We start from the raw sequence: 19,873 nt of genomic DNA, 5'->3' as shown, positions 1-19,873 counted from the left end.
TATTAGCAGGTTTACAGCAATCATGTATGCTATATCCCTCCTAGAAGGAGCAGCATTTTCTGTATCTGGTTAGCTTTTAGGATTTGTCTTCAAAATCTAGGTGCATATGAACTCCTGATTTTAGTAAATCTGGTTGCTCAGTGCCTTTGTCTCTATAGCATGGTGGGCACTTGTAGAGCCGCTGCTGCCCTTCCGCGGTAGCTGTGCCCCTTCTCTGCAGGCGCAGTCTCCAGCTGTCCTGGCACTGCCTCTCCTGCCTTGCTCTCTGGCAGTTGCTGCAGAGGTGTTATCGCTGTGGCCTTGCACCTGCACAGTATCATTACAGCAGGGTTTCTCAGGAGTGATGGACTGCAGTGTGGGAATTGCCTCTTTCTTTTTCCCCCTTTGGGTGTAGCTTGTGGTTTATGGCAGGGGATGCAATAATGTGTGAGCACAGAAATTAATGACCAGCAGGTGCTGACTCAGCAGTTGCCCCGATCAGCATGTGCTCTGCTGCGTGCCAACAGCACTGTAAGAAGGAATGGCTGAGAGGGCTTGAGCAGCTCCTGGTGAATGTATGTTGTTAGTACAGAATTACAGAATTGTTTGGGTAGGAGGGGACCCCTGGAGATCACCTAGTCCAACTGTCCATGCTAAAGGAGGTTCACCTGGAGCAGGTTGCACAGGATCACGTTCAGATGGGCTTTGAATATATCCAGGAAATAAGACTGCAACCTCTCTGGGCAGCCTGTTTCAGTCTTCTGTTACCCACAAAAATGTTTTTTCTTGTATTCAGATGCAGTTTCCTGTTTAATTTTGTGCCTGTTGCCCCTTGTCTTATTGCTGAGCATCGCTGAAAAGAGTCTGGCTCCATCCTCTTGACACTGCGTTTAAGATATCTGTATGAATTGATAAGATCCCCTCTCAGTAATCTCCTCCAGACTACACAGGCCCAACTCTTTAGTCCTTCCTTGGAAGAAGGATGCTGCAGTCTCCTCAGCATCTTTGTAGACCTCCTCCAGACCCTCTCCAGTAGTTTCTGGTCTTTCTTGGGCTAGGGAGCCCAGAACTGAACTCAACACTCCAGATGTGGCCTCACCAGGGCAGAGTGAAGGGAGAGGATCACCTCCCTCAACCTGCTGACAAGAAAAATATTATGGAGGAGCCACTTGTTAGACTGGAGAGAGTCCGGGGGAAGGGCACTCATCTTGGAACCTCCAGCACTTTTCTTTCCAGCTGGGTGCAAGGTAGAGTTCTTTTTTTCCCTCTTTCCTTTTGTTTTTATTTCTTCCCCAAACCACTTTCACCATTGGAGTTATTATATCTCTAAGAAATTTTTACGCATGTGAACCTGTCTTAGCATTCTTCGTGTGACTACCTGTTTCACTTGGACACTTGCAGGTTTGCAGCACCCCATTCTCCCCCTTTTTTCTTTTTTTATTTTTTTAAATTTTTTTTGGTGTGATGTGCTAATTTGCTTATTAAATAATTCTGGAGAAGTTACAGCCAAGATGCGTATGTTATATAGAGGACTGTTTCTATAAATGAAGGGCAGAGGGATAGTCATGACTGTGTGCTCCTGGTATGCTGTTTTTAGTAACAGTTCAGTGTTGTAAGAAGGGCTTGGGTTAAGTTTAGTAGCAGTGTGCCAACAGTTGATTATCTCTTTGTTTGTTGGGCTTTTTTCTGTAGTCTGGGAGTTTTTCTGTCTTTAGAATGACAAGACACTTGTAGTTTTAGTTGAGAATCAAGTATGTTTTAGTCCATTCCAGATCTGAATAACATTGAGGGGAAAACTGAAATGACATTGTGGTTTGGTTTTATGAATTATGTATTGTGGAAGATATTACATGATGTCATACCGTTGTAAGCCAAGTGTAATTTGGATGTGAGCAATACATGCAACACTAAAATATGCACAAACTGCTCAAGGTCTGATAATTGTTATTGAGTATTCTTCTTAGTTACCTTTTTCTGTTGTAAAATTGTCTGGTTTGCCTCAGAAAATAAATGTTCTTCTAAATTCTTGCAGATTCCTCCTTCAGTGTCTTGAGGATCTTGATGCCAATCTGCGGAAATTGAATTCACGTTTGTTCGTTATCCGTGGACAGCCAGCAGATGTTTTCCCCAGGCTTTTTAAGGTCAGTGCCGCTTTGCAGTTGTTGTTTCTATCCACAAATATGACCCACAAACTAATTACAACTGGGAATATTTCTTGTACCGTTTCATTCAGTGCAAGTTATTAATGCAAATACTGATCTATTCTTTTTCAGTTTCTCATTAAAGTTGTTTGTGTTAGTTTAGAATTTTTCCTCTCTAACGTGCGTTTCACCAAATGAGCTGAGTTGCTTTTAGACTTTACTGGTTTTTGTTTCTTTCTCTCTAGAAACAGAAATGATTTCAAATGTTTTGCTAAGTGTAGGTACTGTATATTACTACATTTTCTTTTACAGGTTCCCTTTGTAGTACTGAAATAAAATTTTGTGCACATGAATCCATGTTCAAAGCCTGACCTGTAAAAGCAATGTTTTATTTAGGCCAAATGTCTGCTGTGATTGCCTTTTGGCCATAAGAGGTGATTTAATAAGCTTTTTTCTAGTAGTAAGATTGTAAAAGCACAGTGTAACTAAAAAGCGATTTTAGTCAAAGAAATTTAAGGCTCTAGTGGGAAGGGGTCTTACTGAAAGAATGAAAGCTGTGAGTGATTGCCACTGATAGTAATATGTTGTCTATGGCTAATAGTGTATTTAAGATAGTAATACTAGAATACTATTGTAAAACTGAACACTTGGCAAATTGATTTGAAGAGTTTTTTTCAGAATGATTGAATTGAGGTGACTGGAACAAGTGAGACTGTGGGAGGGAGGTCAAAGGAAATAGCCATTTTTCCAAAGAGGTTGTATGCTCATTATTTTTATTCTCAGGTCTTCAACACCAACCTGAAAACTCAAACCACATTTCTGTCTTCATTATTTTGATTTTGTTGTGAAATGCTAACTGAATGATACTTCTACTGGTCTTTCCTTGATTTCCTCTCAGTGAAGAATTTCCTGGAGGAGTACTGTGGCATTAGCTGCTGCTTGCAACCCCTCAGATATTCAAGCTTATAGTATTTGTCTCCCAAACTTAGTTTGGTTGCATTTAAGTGGGAACAAAGATTTTTCCCATTGTGTGTTGCCTTCTGGATTTGAGCAACCTGTGGCAGTCTTCTTAAATACTTTAATGGCTACTTTGACAGCTCCTGTTTCAGATTTTGCTGCTAGGCTGATCTTTCTATGCCTGGCAGCATTGCATTTCCACATTTTTAGAATATTAATTTTAGCACTGAGAAGAAAATTAAAATAACTTGTAAGATAGATAGCATACAGCAGTCAAAAAAGAACATTCACATCTGTCTGTGTCTTCTGGTTCCTCAAGTTGGTGTCTTTATCATATATTGGTTCACTAAAGGGCTCTTCAGGACATCCTCCATGCTCAAACAAGTTACTGACGCTCTTGAGAATTTCTTCACTTTTGAGTGAAGTTGACCTGGAACAGACATCTATGTCTGATAATTATATCTCACAACTTCTTTTGCCAGAGCAGTAGCTGTACATCAGATACTTGCAGTGCAGTGAAGGGCTTATAACACTGAACAAGGCTTTTCAGAACATCCCAATTAAATGTCTCAAAGGTGAGCAATGATCTTGACCCTGAAGAACGAACACATGTGGAGAAGATAAGTTCAGTTAAATTTGGAAAAATAACTTCAGTTAGGTCATTAACTTAGGGTAGGAGATAGTGGAACTTCTGTAGAGCCCTGTCACAGATGCTAGCATCTGTGGATTTCCTGGTAATGAACATATCACTGCTGTTTCTTGGTAAGGCTTTCCTTTTCACAGTCTGAACAGTTCCTTCAAAAGGCAGAACACTGATCTATCTTTATCCTTACAAAAGACCTCAAACACCTTTAGGCTCTTTAATTTCATTTAAGTTTTGGCTTATTCTTGCCTCATTCTCTTCAATTTGTCCTGGTCTGCTTTCCATCTTTAGCTCTGGGCTTGGCTCAGTAAAGAAAATAGAATTGAAACAATCACCAATTTTTTTAATGCATCAGTGTTGCTAAAACCATTCAGCGGTATGACTATGTGCAAAATTATCTGTGTCTCTGATTCTTCTAATTCCCTGGCTCATGCTGATGTGATCTGGGTGTATTCACATTACACAGCAGTTGTCTCAGAGTTTCTTGACTTCCATAGGGATTGACTCTGTGTCTTGGACACTCTTTTTTATGGACTTTGCAAAACGTGAGAGGAGAGAAGGGTTTAGAAAAGTGTCTGCTACAACTCTTCAGACAGTGGTTTTATGTTACGGAGCATTATGAAATGGGAAATAAATATTAGGTGATGGCGTAGGAGGTTCCTTGAGGATTCAAGGCCTGCTGGGTTAGTCTTGGCAGACTTAAGGATGGCGGGATCCCAGCCTTGTTTCAAAGAGCAAGCACTCCTTGGAATCATCTGTCCTCAGGGCTGGGCTTCATGTACGAGAGAGCTGGAGTTCAGAAATGAAGTTGCACCCTAGTTGATTAGCATTGAAGGCCTTTGTCTCTGATGTGAATCCAATTCTCTGAAATACTATGGTGTATTAAATCAAGTAATTAAGATTCTGGGGGATTAGAAAGGTATTTGATTGGCGTGATGGCTTTCTAGGATCGTCTTATGCATACTTCACCTTTCCAATTTCCTACTGTTGCAGACGCCTTAGCCATTAGCCCTTTTTTCCCTTCTTTTTCCTCACCTGTGACTGTTGGCCTTGGTAACAGCATCTGTGACATAAAGAATATTAGACTTCAAGGCATAAGGCATTCTCTTTGTAGAAGACAGCCTTTTTTCTTTTTTTTAATTAAGAATTTGAAGATTGAGTGAGGAGAAGGGATTTGGAAAAGGTAAAGAAAGTGTTTGGTATAGGGCGGGGCAATATTTCCTACCCCTCCCTTCAAATTTCAGTTCTGCTGCTAAAGCTGACAGACATAGACAGACATATGTAAAAAGCTTTTGTGTAGAGCAAGGTACTGCTGTTGATCCATGTTCAGAAGACAGCCTTTGTCATCTTCCTCTTCTGTTGAGTCTTTTAAGGTATGTGGATCCTAAAGTTAGAGATGAGTTTTCAAAATTTGCATAGAAATTGTTTATTACACATTGCATTACTGAGCACCCACAATAATAGGACAGGTGGAGGCTTTTTTATGCCTGATAGCCACTTAGATGCCAAAAAGTTGGACTTTATTTTTGTTATTCTGGGTGCCTAATATATTTTGGATCTTTCTGTATCTCTGATAGCTATCCACAGGTAATAGCTGACTTTCCATTCTGCCCCTGTTCTTCCAGTTCTCCTTTCCCTGACCCTCCATCATGTAGCTGAGTTTCTAAAGGACCACACTTGGTTTGTGTTGTAGGAATGGAACATTGCAAAACTTTCTATTGAATATGATTCTGAACCATTTGGGAAGGAAAGAGATGCAGCCATCAAGAAGCTGGCTAGTGAAGCAGGAGTGGAGGTCATTGTTCGGATTTCGCATACATTGTACGACCTGGACAAGTAAGTTACCATTTGCCTTGGGATTTTAAAACAGGAGGGAAAAAATCCTTGGAATTTAATGTAGTATTTATTTATATATTGTAGGCTACTTTCCACACCAAACAGTTCATCGTAGGAAAACTACAAATTTGTTTTCTGTTTCACCTTTATCCATCCATAAACTCCAAAAAAAGATATGTAACTGAATCTGAAATGCAGTTTTAATTTGGAGTTCTTTTGAAAATAATGTTTATGTTAATTAGCTGTCATTTATAATTAAGTTACTCAAACATGCCTGTAGCTTCTCCCAAATAACATCTGGTTTTGTTTAGTTGCTTTGTTTGTTTTGTCTTTATTTCAGTTTTTGTACACAAGTTATGAGAAAGTCCTTTACCTTTTTTTAAGAACTGTTTCCTACCAATTATCTATTCAATAAGTAATTGGAGATTATTTGCTATTCCTGTGTTGCCTTATTTAATGTCTTGTTATATTTTTCCACAGATCTATTTAATGGATTGGTATTAATTCCCTATTACAGAAACATAATCCGCAAACTAGTTACAAGTATAACTTGTCTTCTCTTAACATTAGGTAGTTTATTGTGGTAGCTGCCCATTTTATTCTGTTACAAGCTGATGTATAAGAGACTATTAGACATATGGGAGGGCAGTGAAATTGGAAGTATTTACTTTTTGAAACCAATAGCTGACTTTTTTTAATCTCAAATTGGAAATTCTTTTTTTCCCCTCTCCCACCCAAACACCCTGCTGAATAAGCATTTGGTTCCGTCTCTCCGTAAATTTTTCTTTGAAGTTTTCCTTTTTTTCCAAGACTTCAGATATATTTAAAATGGCAATGCAAAACACAAAACATGTTTTTAGGCGGTCAGTGTGTATAAGCTACCTGATTTCTCCCCATATTAAGACAGTTTTAATATTGACTACTGTTCTCAATATCAGAAGGGGAAAGTGAATTTCTTTGAATGCAAATACTGTGGCCTTGTACATGACTTGGATACTTCTGCATGTAGCTAGAATCTCTATCGGCTTTACTGATCTGTTCTTTTCTTTGCCTTGAGCTGTCCATGTTCCTTATATCCTTGTTCATGAGGGGATTTCTATAACCCAGGAATGAACAAAATTGACTTGGTTGTAAACAGTTAGTTTATATGTATCCCTAGTGGGGAAAGAAGGATGGTGTATTTAAAGTTCTAACTGTCTGGACTACCATGTATATTTGGGATTCTATGTAAGCTGGAGGGAGGTAAGTAGGTATTTTTGTGTATGTATAGGTGTGTATATTTTATAAGAAAACCTGTTAAATACTATTGTCTGACATGCTTCTTTTCTGTTTTTCTTTTTCTTTAATATAGAATAATAGAATTAAATGGAGGACAGCCTCCTCTTACTTACAAGCGATTTCAGACCCTAATTAGTAGAATGGAACCCTTGGAGATGCCTGTGGAGACTATCACCCCAGAAGTAATGAAAAAATGTACTACTCCAGTGTCTGATGACCACGATGAGAAATATGGTGTGCCATCACTTGAAGAGCTGGGTATGTTCTGAGATTGCCTTGATGTTTTGAAACAAGTAAGATGTAATCTACCACTAAAATTACAATACTTAAAACAGCAAGTGAGGTCCCGCTAGTGGGCAATTGTTAACCTGATGCAATTACGGCATACAAAAGGAACAAAAAAAGATCATCAACTCTGTAAATTCTGGCTGTTTTCTGGTAAATGACAGGTCAGGTCAAACTATAGTAAGTACTGTTTGGCTTCTTGTAATACAGCATAGCCATTTTCTTAGGGTACCAAATAATCATTAAGCTACTAATTACAGTCTTTAATGCTTCATTTTGTATTAAATACACTTCATATCTTTGTGCTTCAGGTCATTTATATGTCATTTAATAAACTATTGTTAAAAACCCAGCCTCTTTTCTTGATATACTGAAAAAATATATTAATAAGACAGTTACTTCAGAAGGTTCTGTGGGTAAAGAAGTCTTATATTTCTATAAATGTAATTTTAAGGAATAGTGTCAGCTGATGTCCTGTGAAGCTTCTTATCTCTTTCCTGTTTCCCCACACATCCCAGAATACAAGCTAATGTGCTATGACCTCCAAATTGCTGACAGAAGGGGCTGGACAGATTTTGGTTAACCTGTTACTGCCCTGTCTAGTCCATTCAAATTCTTACAAGACAGACCTTGGTTTTTAGAGCCTTTATAAGAAGCAATGATCTCACTATGCAGTGGTTAAACTATAGGCAGACATGTTCTCCCACACATCTGGTGAGCAATCTTGGGGCAGATGGGAGGATGTGGAAAAAATCTGATTACCTTCTTTTTATCTTTCTTTTGCGGCTCAAATACATGTTTATCATCAAATTTACAATTTGTTATTTAAGTTGAGATCAGTGATTTCTAGGAATGTTCTGAAGATGGCACTCATGCTTTTACCTTGGTGGAAAAGTTTTTAAACATTCTGAAAATGGCAAAAGCAATTGTTGCTTCTTAACAGTAATTTAAAAAAAAAGTCCTGGTTTTAGGATAGGCTGCATATTGCAGATTTGGAAAATCTGAGGGGTCATTTCATGTAAAAAACCAAACAAACCAGAAGAATTGGAACTGAGTAAGACCATTTGTGATGTATATTAATGTAAATATCAAAGGAAAAATTTGAGTTTTGCTGCAAGTTAAAGGTATTGGATGTGCTTCAAGAAGACTTGGTTGCATAATGTTTTAAAACAGACTTTTTCAGGTGTCCAACTTAGATTTTTTTCTAAGGATGCAGTAGTCCGGTATCAATATGCTATAATTTTGTTGCCTTACAGTATAAGCACACAAGCAACTTCCTTTTATCAATTTGTCTTTCAGGTTTTGACACAGATGGTCTGCCTTCTGCAGTATGGCCAGGGGGAGAAACTGAAGCTCTCACACGCTTAGAAAGACATTTAGAACGAAAGGTGTGTTTCAGATCACTGCAAGTCTGCCATATCTGAGAAACATAGTTACTCTTTACTGTGAAACCTAAAAGGATTTGGGCAAATTGTGTTAAAGAAAAAATCAAACCCACAAACTTGAACTCAAAACCTCAATAATCAAATCAATAGTTTGTTTTTTAAAGATGATAGTAAATTATCTTTGAAATGATTTTTGGAAACAGTCTGTTTTACTCTTGTAGACTATAAGAAAATTAAATTTATTTTGGAAGTAATTTTATTTTAGAAAAAACATACATTTTATGACTCTGAAGGGGAATTCTTCTGACAACTAATGTATTGCTAGTTGTCTAGGTTTCCAGTGTATTTAAAAGAAAGGCACAGATAGCTCTGGAAGACAGTGCATGCCTTCTGCATTGAGTTGAATTACCTTCTAAAGGTTCTGCTGATTCAAAAGGAACGCCTGTATATCGGAGGTGACCTGACCATCTGTCCACTGTTTGGATTCAGTTACAGACAGTGTGTGATTTCTCCCTTTCTAACTTGCTATGTAGCCTCAAGTCTGATTCTGCTGTGTGGGTTTTTTGTTTCATCTTTTTAAGGCTTGGGTAGCCAACTTTGAAAGACCACGAATGAATGCAAATTCCCTTCTGGCAAGCCCTACGGGGCTTAGTCCCTACCTCCGCTTTGGCTGTTTGTCCTGTCGGCTCTTTTATTTCAAGTTAACGGATCTGTACAAAAAGGTAAGACTTCTGTGTTGTTGGATGCATGTTGTTAGATGCTGTGGTTATCACCTACTTCTCCTAATAAAATGTTTTTCTTTAATGATGCTCTTCAGGTAAAAAAGAACAGCTCCCCTCCCCTCTCCCTCTATGGCCAGCTGTTATGGCGTGAATTTTTCTACACAGCGGCAACTAACAATCCACGGTTTGATAAAATGGAGGGGAATCCTATCTGTGTTCAAATTCCATGGGATAAGAATCCTGAGGCTTTGGCCAAATGGGCAGAAGGCAGGACAGGTTTTCCTTGGATTGATGCAATTATGACACAACTTCGTCAGGAAGGTTGGATTCACCATTTAGCCCGGCATGCTGTAGCGTGCTTTTTGACTCGAGGTGACCTCTGGATTAGCTGGGAAGAAGGAATGAAGGTATTGTTTCTTATTCTTAAACTTCTTAAAGTGCCTGTTAAAGTTTCAGGTGGTCATTCTAGAATTGTTACTGTGTGGTGTAAGTTGAATTTTAAACCTTAAACTGTGGGCAGAACTAAATCTGTTTTGGATAAATCAGGTGTGCTGAAATTTTGCCTCTTGAATGTCCCCTTTTATTGGAATGTTATGTTTCTTGCAGTCAGAATAGGTCTGAAGTTCTTTCAAATTTGAGATTTCTTCCTAAATCTTGACAAATAATTACAATAATAATATTGTAATTTAATTTTTTTCCCAATCATTCTGTGTGTGAACAATTTCTGTTCATATCTTGCATCTGCTTCCCTGCAAAGGGTAAATAGTATGGGAATAAAAGAGAGAAAACTAAAAACTGAGAATGTCCTGTCAGCAATTTCTGTCACTTTGTCCAGTGTTAGAACTATGAGTAAATGCAACATGATTTAGCTGAAGGCTCAATGCATTAATTTTATGCAAGTATAAGATGCTGAAGTTCACATCTAAGGTGTCAGGTTTTTGAAGAAAACAAGGGAATAATTTATTCTCACTAATAAAGCCTTTGAATCAATTTTACATTTTTAGAAGCGTAGCATAACTTTTACTGAACAATAATAATCTATGAAAAATTGAGAATCACACAATTTTATTTTTGAAATCTAAAAAATTTAATTGCCATCAGGATTTTGACCCCATATTTCTCTATGTATATAATCATATGAAATTTTCTTCCTTAACAAATCAGTTGTAAGCAAACACCTTTCAAAAATTTTGGTTACTTCTGCAGTTCACAAATACAGACATTGAAGATGCACATAGATAACTCAGTATGTTCCAGATAAATTACTCTGTAAATTACACATACATGGCAGCTTGTTTTGTTCTTGCTTTTGCAATAATACAGGTATATGAAGGCCCCAGACTTGTGCAGTGGGAAGATGTTCAACTCAAGTTTCCATAGATAGCAAAAGTTAGTCTGGCATTCCCTGTGGTGTTACTTCCAAAGTCTTATTACATGGCAGCATCTAGTGGAACAATTGTGTGCTAGCACACTTCATGTCTGAAGATCTTGTTGCATTATGAGTCTCCATCTATTTGAAACGTTTTTTGAAAGTATTTTAAGATAAATCCTATTTTTTCAAAAGACTTTTTTCCCAAGTAGTTGCAGATATTTAGTAAAAGATACTTTTGTAACACTTACACAGCGTATACTGTAGAATGAATGCCTTATTGAGTATATGGAGAAAGAGATCGAGAGATCATTGTTTAATATTATTACCTTATTTAGACCTTGTATAGGAATAATACTTATTAAAGTTGGGTGGCAGTACTACAATGTTGAGTTTTTAGTGCCTTAGCATGAAGAAGAATGGTTGATTTGGAATTTATGCAAGTTTGAAAGGAAAATCAGAACTTGCAAAAATATGCATTAAATAAGTATCTGTTCTTAAAACTGCTTCTAGGTGCACTCTTTTTTAAAGGTCCTTGAGTGTTGCCTTCACAGAATGAGACTTTGCTCTGTTTTTTGTCAGCCTGCATTGCTAGTGATCTGACTGAGCAAATAAACTTCCTTTTATACAAGTTAGTACTGTCTGTGTAGAAGATGAAAAAGCAGTCAGTGCTGGAAACCTGAATATTTCACAGCTACTGAGCTCCAGATTGAAAGTAAAACCTTCATAAATCTTCAACTTGCTCGTGTTTTGGGGTGTTTTGTTTATTTTTGTTTGGTTGGTTTTTGTTTGTTTGTTTTGTTTTTGTTGTTGTTTTTGGTTTTTTTTTTAATATAGTAGGGGTAGCAAGTTAGAATCAAAGTGTTTGGAAGATTTTTTTTTTTGGTCTTCAGACCAGAATTCGTTATCTGTCACACCATCCTTCAGTGTTCTTGGTGGTTCATAATGCCTCCAGGAATTTGAGTGTGTTCTCAAAACTGTGACTTGCTAGATTAACTATTAGCTTCAAGAACACAACTTCTGCATGTTTGGGGTGCCCTGAAACTCTTGAATTCTCCTCTTGGGATTCCTCACATAGTGAAAGGTGCTGTGCAAGTTGAGGTATTCAGACCAGCAATTTGAGTTCAAAATGTACTTTGTATGTTCCCCGTTTTCTGGAAGTTTGCAAAACTTACTCAACTGTGATGTGATGAAGCAATTCTTCTGAAAACAGCAAATGCCACTTGGAAGCCATGAGGCTCCAGCCATCCTTTGGAGAGTTATTTTTCCCAAAGGAAAAAATAAGAAGAATATGTAGCTTGCTGAGATGTTTACAAGTTTGTTTACAGGATAAAAGCCTGGTTATGATTTTTTTTTTTGTTCTTGAGTTTGGCATTAAGGCATTTGCAATTGCATACTGAGCATTTTGTGAATGCTGCCAGGTAAGAAAGGGCTTAAATCAGAAACTCAGGAACTAATCCTGATAAAAGTAGGTGTCTTGAAGGTGTACCATGCCCAGACTAACTTGTTGCACTGATTTTTTGAGGTCTTTGAAGAGCTGCTACTTGATGCAGATTGGAGTGTGAATGCTGGAAGCTGGATGTGGCTATCCTGTAGTTCGTTCTTTCAGCAGTTTTTTCACTGCTACTGCCCAGTGGGTTTTGGCAGAAGAACTGACCCAAATGGGGATTATATCAGGTAATTTACAATCTGGAAATTGCAGTGGGTGTTGCTTCAACTATTGAGCAGCTTTATACTTAACATGACCTTTTTGCCCTTTTGTTATTTTTTTAAGACGTTATTTGCCAGTACTTAGAGGTTTCCCTGCAAAATACATCTATGATCCTTGGAATGCCCCAGAGAGCATCCAGAAGGCTGCAAAATGTATTATAGGAGTTAATTATCCCAAACCAATGGTAAACCATGCAGAGGCAAGCCGTCTGAATATTGAGAGGATGAAACAGATTTACCAGCAGCTTTCACGATACAGAGGACTGGGTAAGATTATAGATTATTTGCTTTGTTTATTTATTTAAAACTTCTCTCACCTTCTAGCAATTAATAAATTAGTCTCACAGCAGTGAGAGTCAGTTCTAAGCTCAGGGGGTGACCAGGTTTGTAGCCAGGTAAATATTATATGTAATTGAGAAAGGAAAGAGTTTGAGGGGAGTGCCTCTCCAAATATTGCTTGGATTTTTTTTTTCTCTGGGTCTTTGGAAGTGTTTTTTTAAGCTGGGCCTTTTGTGCATTCTGATAAATTCTTGTACAGTTAGGTTTTAGTACCGGTGATTAGAAATTTAGTATGGTTCATAACTTAAGTGATACTGTATTTGCATATGCAAATGCTGTTGCAGGAGTAGGCACCAACCCAGCCCCTGGTGGATTCTTCCCCTTTGCTCTGAGAGTTAAACCAGGTGCACTGTAATGGTCAGGTGTGAGCAGTCAGTAAGTTCAGATACTGGGTATTGAATCAGGACATGTTGCACTTAAACCCAGCATATTGGATATGTAAGTAAGGAATATTGGAAAAGTTATGCAGAATATGATATAGAAAAAATTAAGTAAATGTGAACTAAAATTATTTGGCAAGAAACAGAAACAGGCAAGACAGAGAGGTGTTCTCCTGTCATAAAAGTAAACCACTCAAGGTGAGGGTGGAGAATTGCCTATCGCAAGGAAAACAGAAAGCTGCACTTGTCTTTTTTTTTTTCTCTAGCTATCTTTCTGTATATATTTTGTCTTGTTTTTTAGGTCTTCTTGCAACTGTGCCTTCTAATCCAAATGGAAATGGAAATGGTGGCCTAATGGGCTATTCACCAGGAGAAAGCATTTCTGGTTGTGGTAGTACAGGAGGTCAGTCAGATTCTTTCAATACATAGAATTATTGAGACTGAACTACATGAACTTCTTTTATAATGCCCTTGCCTTTTTGTATGATAAGAAAGAACTGCTTTCATAAGACAATTCTGAGTGCAAGTCACAAATGTTTTCAAATTTATTCACTGACAGTATTTGTATATAGACATCTTTAAATTATTTATTTAATCTCAAATATACAAATATTTTTCACCTATGTTTTTCCTCTCCCAAAAATTACTTATTAACTAGTATCAAACAATTTGATTTCAAAAGCATTTGAATATGATTTTGTCCTAGAAGTGTACAAGCATCCTGATATTTATAATAAGGAGTGACTTGTGAACTTTCAAGTGAGAATTATTAACTTGTAAAGCTTTCTAATGCTGGCATTAGATTGCTTACTGGAATTTATTTGTTCCTACTAAATTTATTTATTTATTTAATTTATTTCTACTAAGAAAAAATAAGAACAGTATTAAGATTGTATTAACCCATGGTGTATCTTAAATACTATATACACTTTAGACTCTTCAATGTAAAAGGATACAGCAGAACTGGAAATCTAGTGGTTTTATGTTCTTCGTAGGCTTTGGTCAAGATTAGAAGCAGATTGTGGAGGGAGATGGACCTTATTGCTCTTAACCAGTACAGTTCTCCTAAAGATTTAAAATACAAACTCCTTAAAGCAGGGTGCTTAAGCTTTTATTTCTTATAAGTTTAGGACATTTATAAGACAAGAAAGGTTTATTTTTAAAAAATTAACATTATGTGCACTCTTTTTTCTTTAAAATGCATTCATATATGCATACTTATACTTTTCGCATCAGAAATGTATTCCTTTTGTAGGAGGTTCAGTGAATTTGGAAAGACAAAAACCTTTAGAGCTTTGAACCTATAATGAGGGGGTTTTGGAAAAAAAAAAGTTTAAAACCCACAATAAAAAGTCTGTGTCTTGAAGAGGGGGGTAAACCCCCCACATTTTAAATCCCAAAGCTGGAGTTTTACCTTCTGTTATGTTTAAGTCTTCTCCCTGCCCCTCCAGGAGCTCAGCTGGGAACTGGTGATGGTCATTCTGTTGTTCAGTCATGTGCCCTGGGAGACTCTCATACAGGAACAAGTGGAATTCAGCAGCCAGGTATTATGGCAGTGCCTGTCTGTAGAGGATCTCCAAATCCTTGCAACTATGGAAAACCAGACAAAACATCAAAGTAGCATGGATAGATTTTGGGTGACAGCTGCTGTCTGCAACATGAACTGACCTTGTTTCTGTTCTTGAAGCATAGAAATTATTTCTTAGAGCGAACTTGCTTGTCATTTTTATCTCTAAAGTGCTCATCTAGAGCAGTATTTGTATGTTTTGAGTGGGAGGGATCACAAATGGGATTAAAAAAATAAATAAATAAACATTATCCTAGGCTACTTTAAAAGAAAGTGAAAACCAGAAGTTCACCTTGTGTATTGGATATCAAAATTTGTATGTTATCTTTTCCCTGATTTCACTACCACTCTTTCCATATATAATTAATTTCCGCAGTTTTGTGTGGATAGTCTCTTGTTGTGGAAGCAAAGTTTTGTTACTTTAACTATACAGAACCTTAAGCTGTGGTTTGTGATAGATCCAAGTTGCAATGAAATTTAACCCAACTGTTTGTTTCTTTGCAGTCTTAACAGAGGTGGTGTGTTTACTGATCAGGAAAGGCTGTAATCTGTGTTTTGTTTAAGCACCCAGAACGTAACTGGAACACCGCAACTGTTCAGATCAAGAAACCTTGCAACTGCTTCTGCTGATTGCACTATTCACGCAGAACACTCAGTTTCAAGGTTGCCAGTAGATAGTTTACATGGATTAGAAGAAAGTTCTACTCTTTCTTTTAACTTGCTTTTTTTGTTTTTCCACAATTAAATTATGCCAGGGATTCATTCACGTTGCTATAACAAAATAATAAAAAGGACTTGGCAGAAGTAACATTTTAATTTAAAATTTAATTTAAAATTTATAACAACTTATAATTAAAGTGTTTGGGTATATAAGCATTCTGCTTGTTGCAAATATAATGCATAAATATGTAGGCACTAAATGTTCACTCTGCAGATATAAGTGCATATATGTTTAACTGCTGTAGACTACCATGAGGCTTATTTTCCTTTTGCATAAGAACTCTTCTGCATTCAGGATAGTTTCTGGCAGGATTTTTCTTGATGATGGAAAATAAATCAATTGGCTCCTTTTTGTTGTTGTACAGATCATAATTTTACACTTGCTTGCAGCTCTAAATTTTATGTAGTATAATAAATATCTACTGTATCTGAACAGGTTACTGTCAAGCAAGTAGTATCTTACACTATGCTCATGGAGACAATCAGCAATCACACTTATTGCAAGCAGGTAATTTAAACAATAATGAAAAAAAAAACCCAGAACTTTTCTTGGATATATAAGGGTGCAATAGAGTCTTAATGTAAACACTGATTTTAAATTATCAGGAAGAACCGCCCTTGGTACTGGCATTAGTGCAGGGAAACGCCCAAATCCAGAAGAAGAAACTCAGAGCGTTGGACCAAAAGTCCAGCGACAGAGCACAAATTAAACTGGTAAGAGCTGAGGCACCTTCAAGTTATCAAAGTTCTGTACAAATTTTGTGTCTGTGATAACATTCGTGTCGCTGCAATGCAACGGATCCTCAACTATTGCTGTAGATATTTCTTTTCTGGGGACTGTACAAACAGACAGTATGAAATTCTGGCTCTAAGAGTTTGTGAAGTCTGAGAAAGGAAGTAGTTACAAAAATAGAGCCAGACTGAAGATTATCAGACACAGATCCAGGTGTTAATGAAAGGAAGATGGATAACATTAGCAGAGCTGCTTAAGTAGCTTCAGTTACTCCTGTTCCCATATCTCACCTTAAGCTGTGCCAGTAGCCTGGTTTATATGAATGTATGGTGACCTGAATCAGGAGACTAAGACAACTTAAAAGTAAGAGCTTAGGGCCTGGATTAGTTTAGTGGACCAAGCAGTACATCTTTTAGAGAGATACTGCCAAAAACCTGCAAAATGCTGATGTGGTTCTTGAGTGTGAAGATGTCGGGACAAAAAAGGTTTGGAGACGTGAGCCTTTGTCATTGGTCTGTAATTGAAGCAGGTTACTCAGAGTCCCCAAGTTTGTCAATCTATGGTGAAAAAAAATTGAATTTGGAGAAGGTAGTGTAGATGGATACACACAAACAAGTGTGAAAATGTGGAGAGAGAAGCAGAAAACTGGAGAAGGAGTTTTGTATGTGTAAAATCATCAACATAGAGAAGATAAGTCAATTATGGTTTTTAGATAAAGTTAGGAACAGGATAAAGGAAAGAGAAGGCCAAAATTGTTATACCTCTTCCACCAGTAAGCTTGCTTTGAAAGGAATAAGGAAGATGACCTGAGAAAAATTAAGACTAAATTAAATCAAAGAGTAAGGAGGGAAGCCAAATAATGGAGGACTGTCTGAAATAAGAGGGGACAGGATTTAAAGACTGGGAGTGTGGCTGCAAAGGTTAAAAGTGATTGAGATGTGTAAAAAAACTAAGTGGAGCATTGGTCGATTATGAAATGTAAAGAATAAGTAAGAGTAGCACAGCAAGCGAGATAATAGCACATGGAGAGATGTTGTTGGAACTAGAAAACAGGGATTCCATACAATAAGTGTAGGAGATACATTCATCATCTCTAGAGGTAAAAAGGGAAATTCAGTCTACTTCATTTGGGTTTGACAGCAAGATCTAATTTTGCTTGTTATACAGTGGCAGCACTTTGTCAAAGGTACTGCAGTGCACTTGGAACAATTGTGTTGCACTGATTTGATTCAGTGCAGAACCGCAGCGTTGTTTCCATAATGCTGTCGATTGAGCAAGTGAGCTGAGACCTTAATGAGTGATCCATCTGCTATTTTCTCACATACTGGAAGCCCTATAAACTGCTTCTGTGTTCTCAAACTGATTGTTGTTACTTGGTTGGGCCTGAGTGCAACATAATTCCAACAGAGTCTGTGTTTCAGTAGCTGTCTAATCCTTAGTATGTGTAGATTCATTCAGCATCCATGTTTTGTATTGCAGAATTCCTTAGGTGCTCGTGTCTGTGTAGAAGAACTACCTGCAGAGCGAACGTCTGGTTCCTGTCTAAGTTCTTTTTCAATTGAGAGACAGGTTGGAGGGGTTTTTAGTTTGGCAGAGAAGATTATTTGGTTAGGAGCGTTCAAAGCATGCTGCAAAAGCATTATAGTCAGTACAAACATCAGCCAAGATCATACTCAAAAACACTGCTGGCAAAAGGTTGAGCACTTCTGAATAGCACTCAAGTACAGAGTACAGAGGCTTTTGTTGGTTTCTCTTATTTTGTTTCCTTCTTCTTTTGGCCTCTAAGGTGAGAAACAAGAATTCTGAGTATTTGGGCCAATACATTTGGGACAGGGCTTCCTGCATTGAGAAGGGGGAAAACAATATTGGTCCCTTGAATTCTGTCTGCAAAGACTCACATCAAACTGCTTAAGAATTTTTTTTTTCTTTTTTTCTTGCAGCTTGATTGGAAGAGAAGTTTGCCACTCAAAGAACACCTGGGACAAAATTCCTGCTACTCTGTATTGGAGCTAAAGTGTTGTGAGAGATCATGTTCTAAAAGTACATACTTTTTCATAAATTATTTTCAATTGTTCTCAGTTGTTGTAAACAAGTCCAATTTTTGGAATGCATTATTTCTAACTGGCATTTCTATGGTTTTTAACTTTTTAATGACTCTTTCACAAAGGGCAAATTGAGTTTTGTATATAAAGTATTTGGTGAAGAATTTGCTAACTTATTGTAAATATAAATATTCATGATTAGTGATAGACCCATCAATATATTTTTGATAATCTTTCATGTATATGGTAGTAGGAAAAGCTATAGTGCTGCTCTGAAAAACAGATGAAAATAGAAAGTTTTGGAAGTTTTTAAATCATTATTATTTTTAGATTCCATACTTGAGCTCTGTATGATCAATTTCATATTTTCATAATGTAAGTGCTTAGGACTATGTTTAATCAAATACAGTAGAATTGAAACTGTAATTAATCACATCTGTATATAAAACACATGCCAATTTTAGTCGAGTTGTAAAATTTTCATGTATATGTCCAGTCCTTGTATTTCTCAGTTGCCTTGTTCAGTAATGACATACCTTGTTAATAAAAGAGAATTGTATATATAGATCCATATGTTTGTCTTTTGTGTCGTCTATTGCTCCTGCTTATATTTCCACACAGGACCATTTCAGGAAAGAAGAGAAATACTTATTTCAGACTTAATCTGGAAGTCATAAACAATTAACTATATTACTTTTTTCTTTGAAGTTTCATGATACTGAAGCAAAACAGTATTCAAATTATGCAGACCTTTTTCTCAAAATTGGATGTATGTATTCTGACCATTAAATGTTTTTTACCAATGTATTTAATAAGTGTTTCTTCACAATCTAGGTGTTTGGGTTGTCGGTTTATTTTCCTGCTGTAATTGCAATTTGCTTGATAGCTGCGCAGTCTTTCCTGCAATGTGTTAATTTGCTGCTTTTTGAGGATGTGTATTTCAGACTTGCTTGAATGCTCAGCCAATACTGTCTCAAATTTTTAGAGAAGTTGTATCTAAGTGTTTTCTCAGACCATTAGATCTCTGAAGAAGCAATATGAATTTGCAAATGACTAGGTCAGTTTTCTACTTGAATGGGGGCCCAGATTAAAATCCTAGAATATCCTGAGCTCGAAGGGACCCAGAAGGATGACCAAATCTGACTTCTGGCCTTGCACAGCACCATGTCCAAGAATCTCAGGCACCACGTACCTGGTTGTCCAAATGCTTCTTGAACTCTGTCATGTGTGGTGCTGTGACTGCCCCTCTGAGGAGACTGCTCCAGTGCCCAACCATCCTCTGATGAAGAACCTTTTCTAATGTCCAACCTAAACCTCTCCTTCAGGCCAGTACCCCAGGTTCTGTCACTGGTCACCACAGAGAGATCAGTGTCTGTCCCTCCTCTTTACCCTCAGGAGGAAGTTGCAGACTGCAGTGAGGTTTCTTCTCAGTCTCCTTGAAGCTGAACAGACCAAGTAACCTCAGCCACTCTTCATATGGCTTCCCCTCCAGACCCCTCACCATTCTTGCCACCCTTTGGGGTCTCTGAGAGCTTTTGATCCTTCTTATATTGGCCCCCAACCCTGCCCCCAGCACTGGAGGTGAGGCTGCCCCGGTGCAGAGCAGAGCAGGACAATCCCCTCCCTTGCCTGGCTGTGATGCTGTGCCTGATGTCCCCAGGACAGGGCTGTCCCTCCTGGCTGCCAGGGCACTGCTGGCTCATGTTCAACTTGCCATGAACCAGGACCCTCAGGTCCCTTTCCATGGCACTGCTCTGCAGCATCATATTTCCCATGTGTTCATACAG

The 19,873-nt window shown here is 37.6% G+C and overlaps 1 protein-coding gene across 1 annotated transcript in view; it reads left to right on the top strand.

Moving 5' to 3' along the window:
- CRY1 (cryptochrome circadian regulator 1) overlaps positions 1-18,659 on the top strand; it is a 40,080-nt gene extending 21,421 nt beyond the window's left edge. The window contains exons 2-14 of the mRNA XM_084206906.1: positions 2,012-2,120; positions 5,414-5,556; positions 6,908-7,092; positions 8,419-8,507; positions 9,086-9,226; positions 9,322-9,633; positions 12,121-12,272; positions 12,370-12,572; positions 13,326-13,427; positions 14,476-14,568; positions 15,748-15,819; positions 15,918-16,025; positions 17,985-18,659. Of these exons, the coding sequence (XP_084063032.1) occupies positions 2,012-2,120; positions 5,414-5,556; positions 6,908-7,092; positions 8,419-8,507; positions 9,086-9,226; positions 9,322-9,633; positions 12,121-12,272; positions 12,370-12,572; positions 13,326-13,427; positions 14,476-14,568; positions 15,748-15,819; positions 15,918-16,021 (1,705 nt within the window). The 3' untranslated portion in view covers positions 16,022-16,025; positions 17,985-18,659. The remainder of the gene's footprint in view (positions 1-2,011; positions 2,121-5,413; positions 5,557-6,907; positions 7,093-8,418; positions 8,508-9,085; positions 9,227-9,321; positions 9,634-12,120; positions 12,273-12,369; positions 12,573-13,325; positions 13,428-14,475; positions 14,569-15,747; positions 15,820-15,917; positions 16,026-17,984) is intronic.
- Positions 18,660-19,873: the final 1,214 nt, after the last annotated feature.

Source organism: Fringilla coelebs (genome assembly GCF_963513975.1).
Source record: "Fringilla coelebs genome assembly, chromosome: 5".
Lineage (NCBI taxonomy): Eukaryota > Metazoa > Chordata > Aves > Passeriformes > Fringillidae > Fringilla > Fringilla coelebs.
This window is presented reverse-complemented; position numbering and strand designations above follow the sequence as displayed.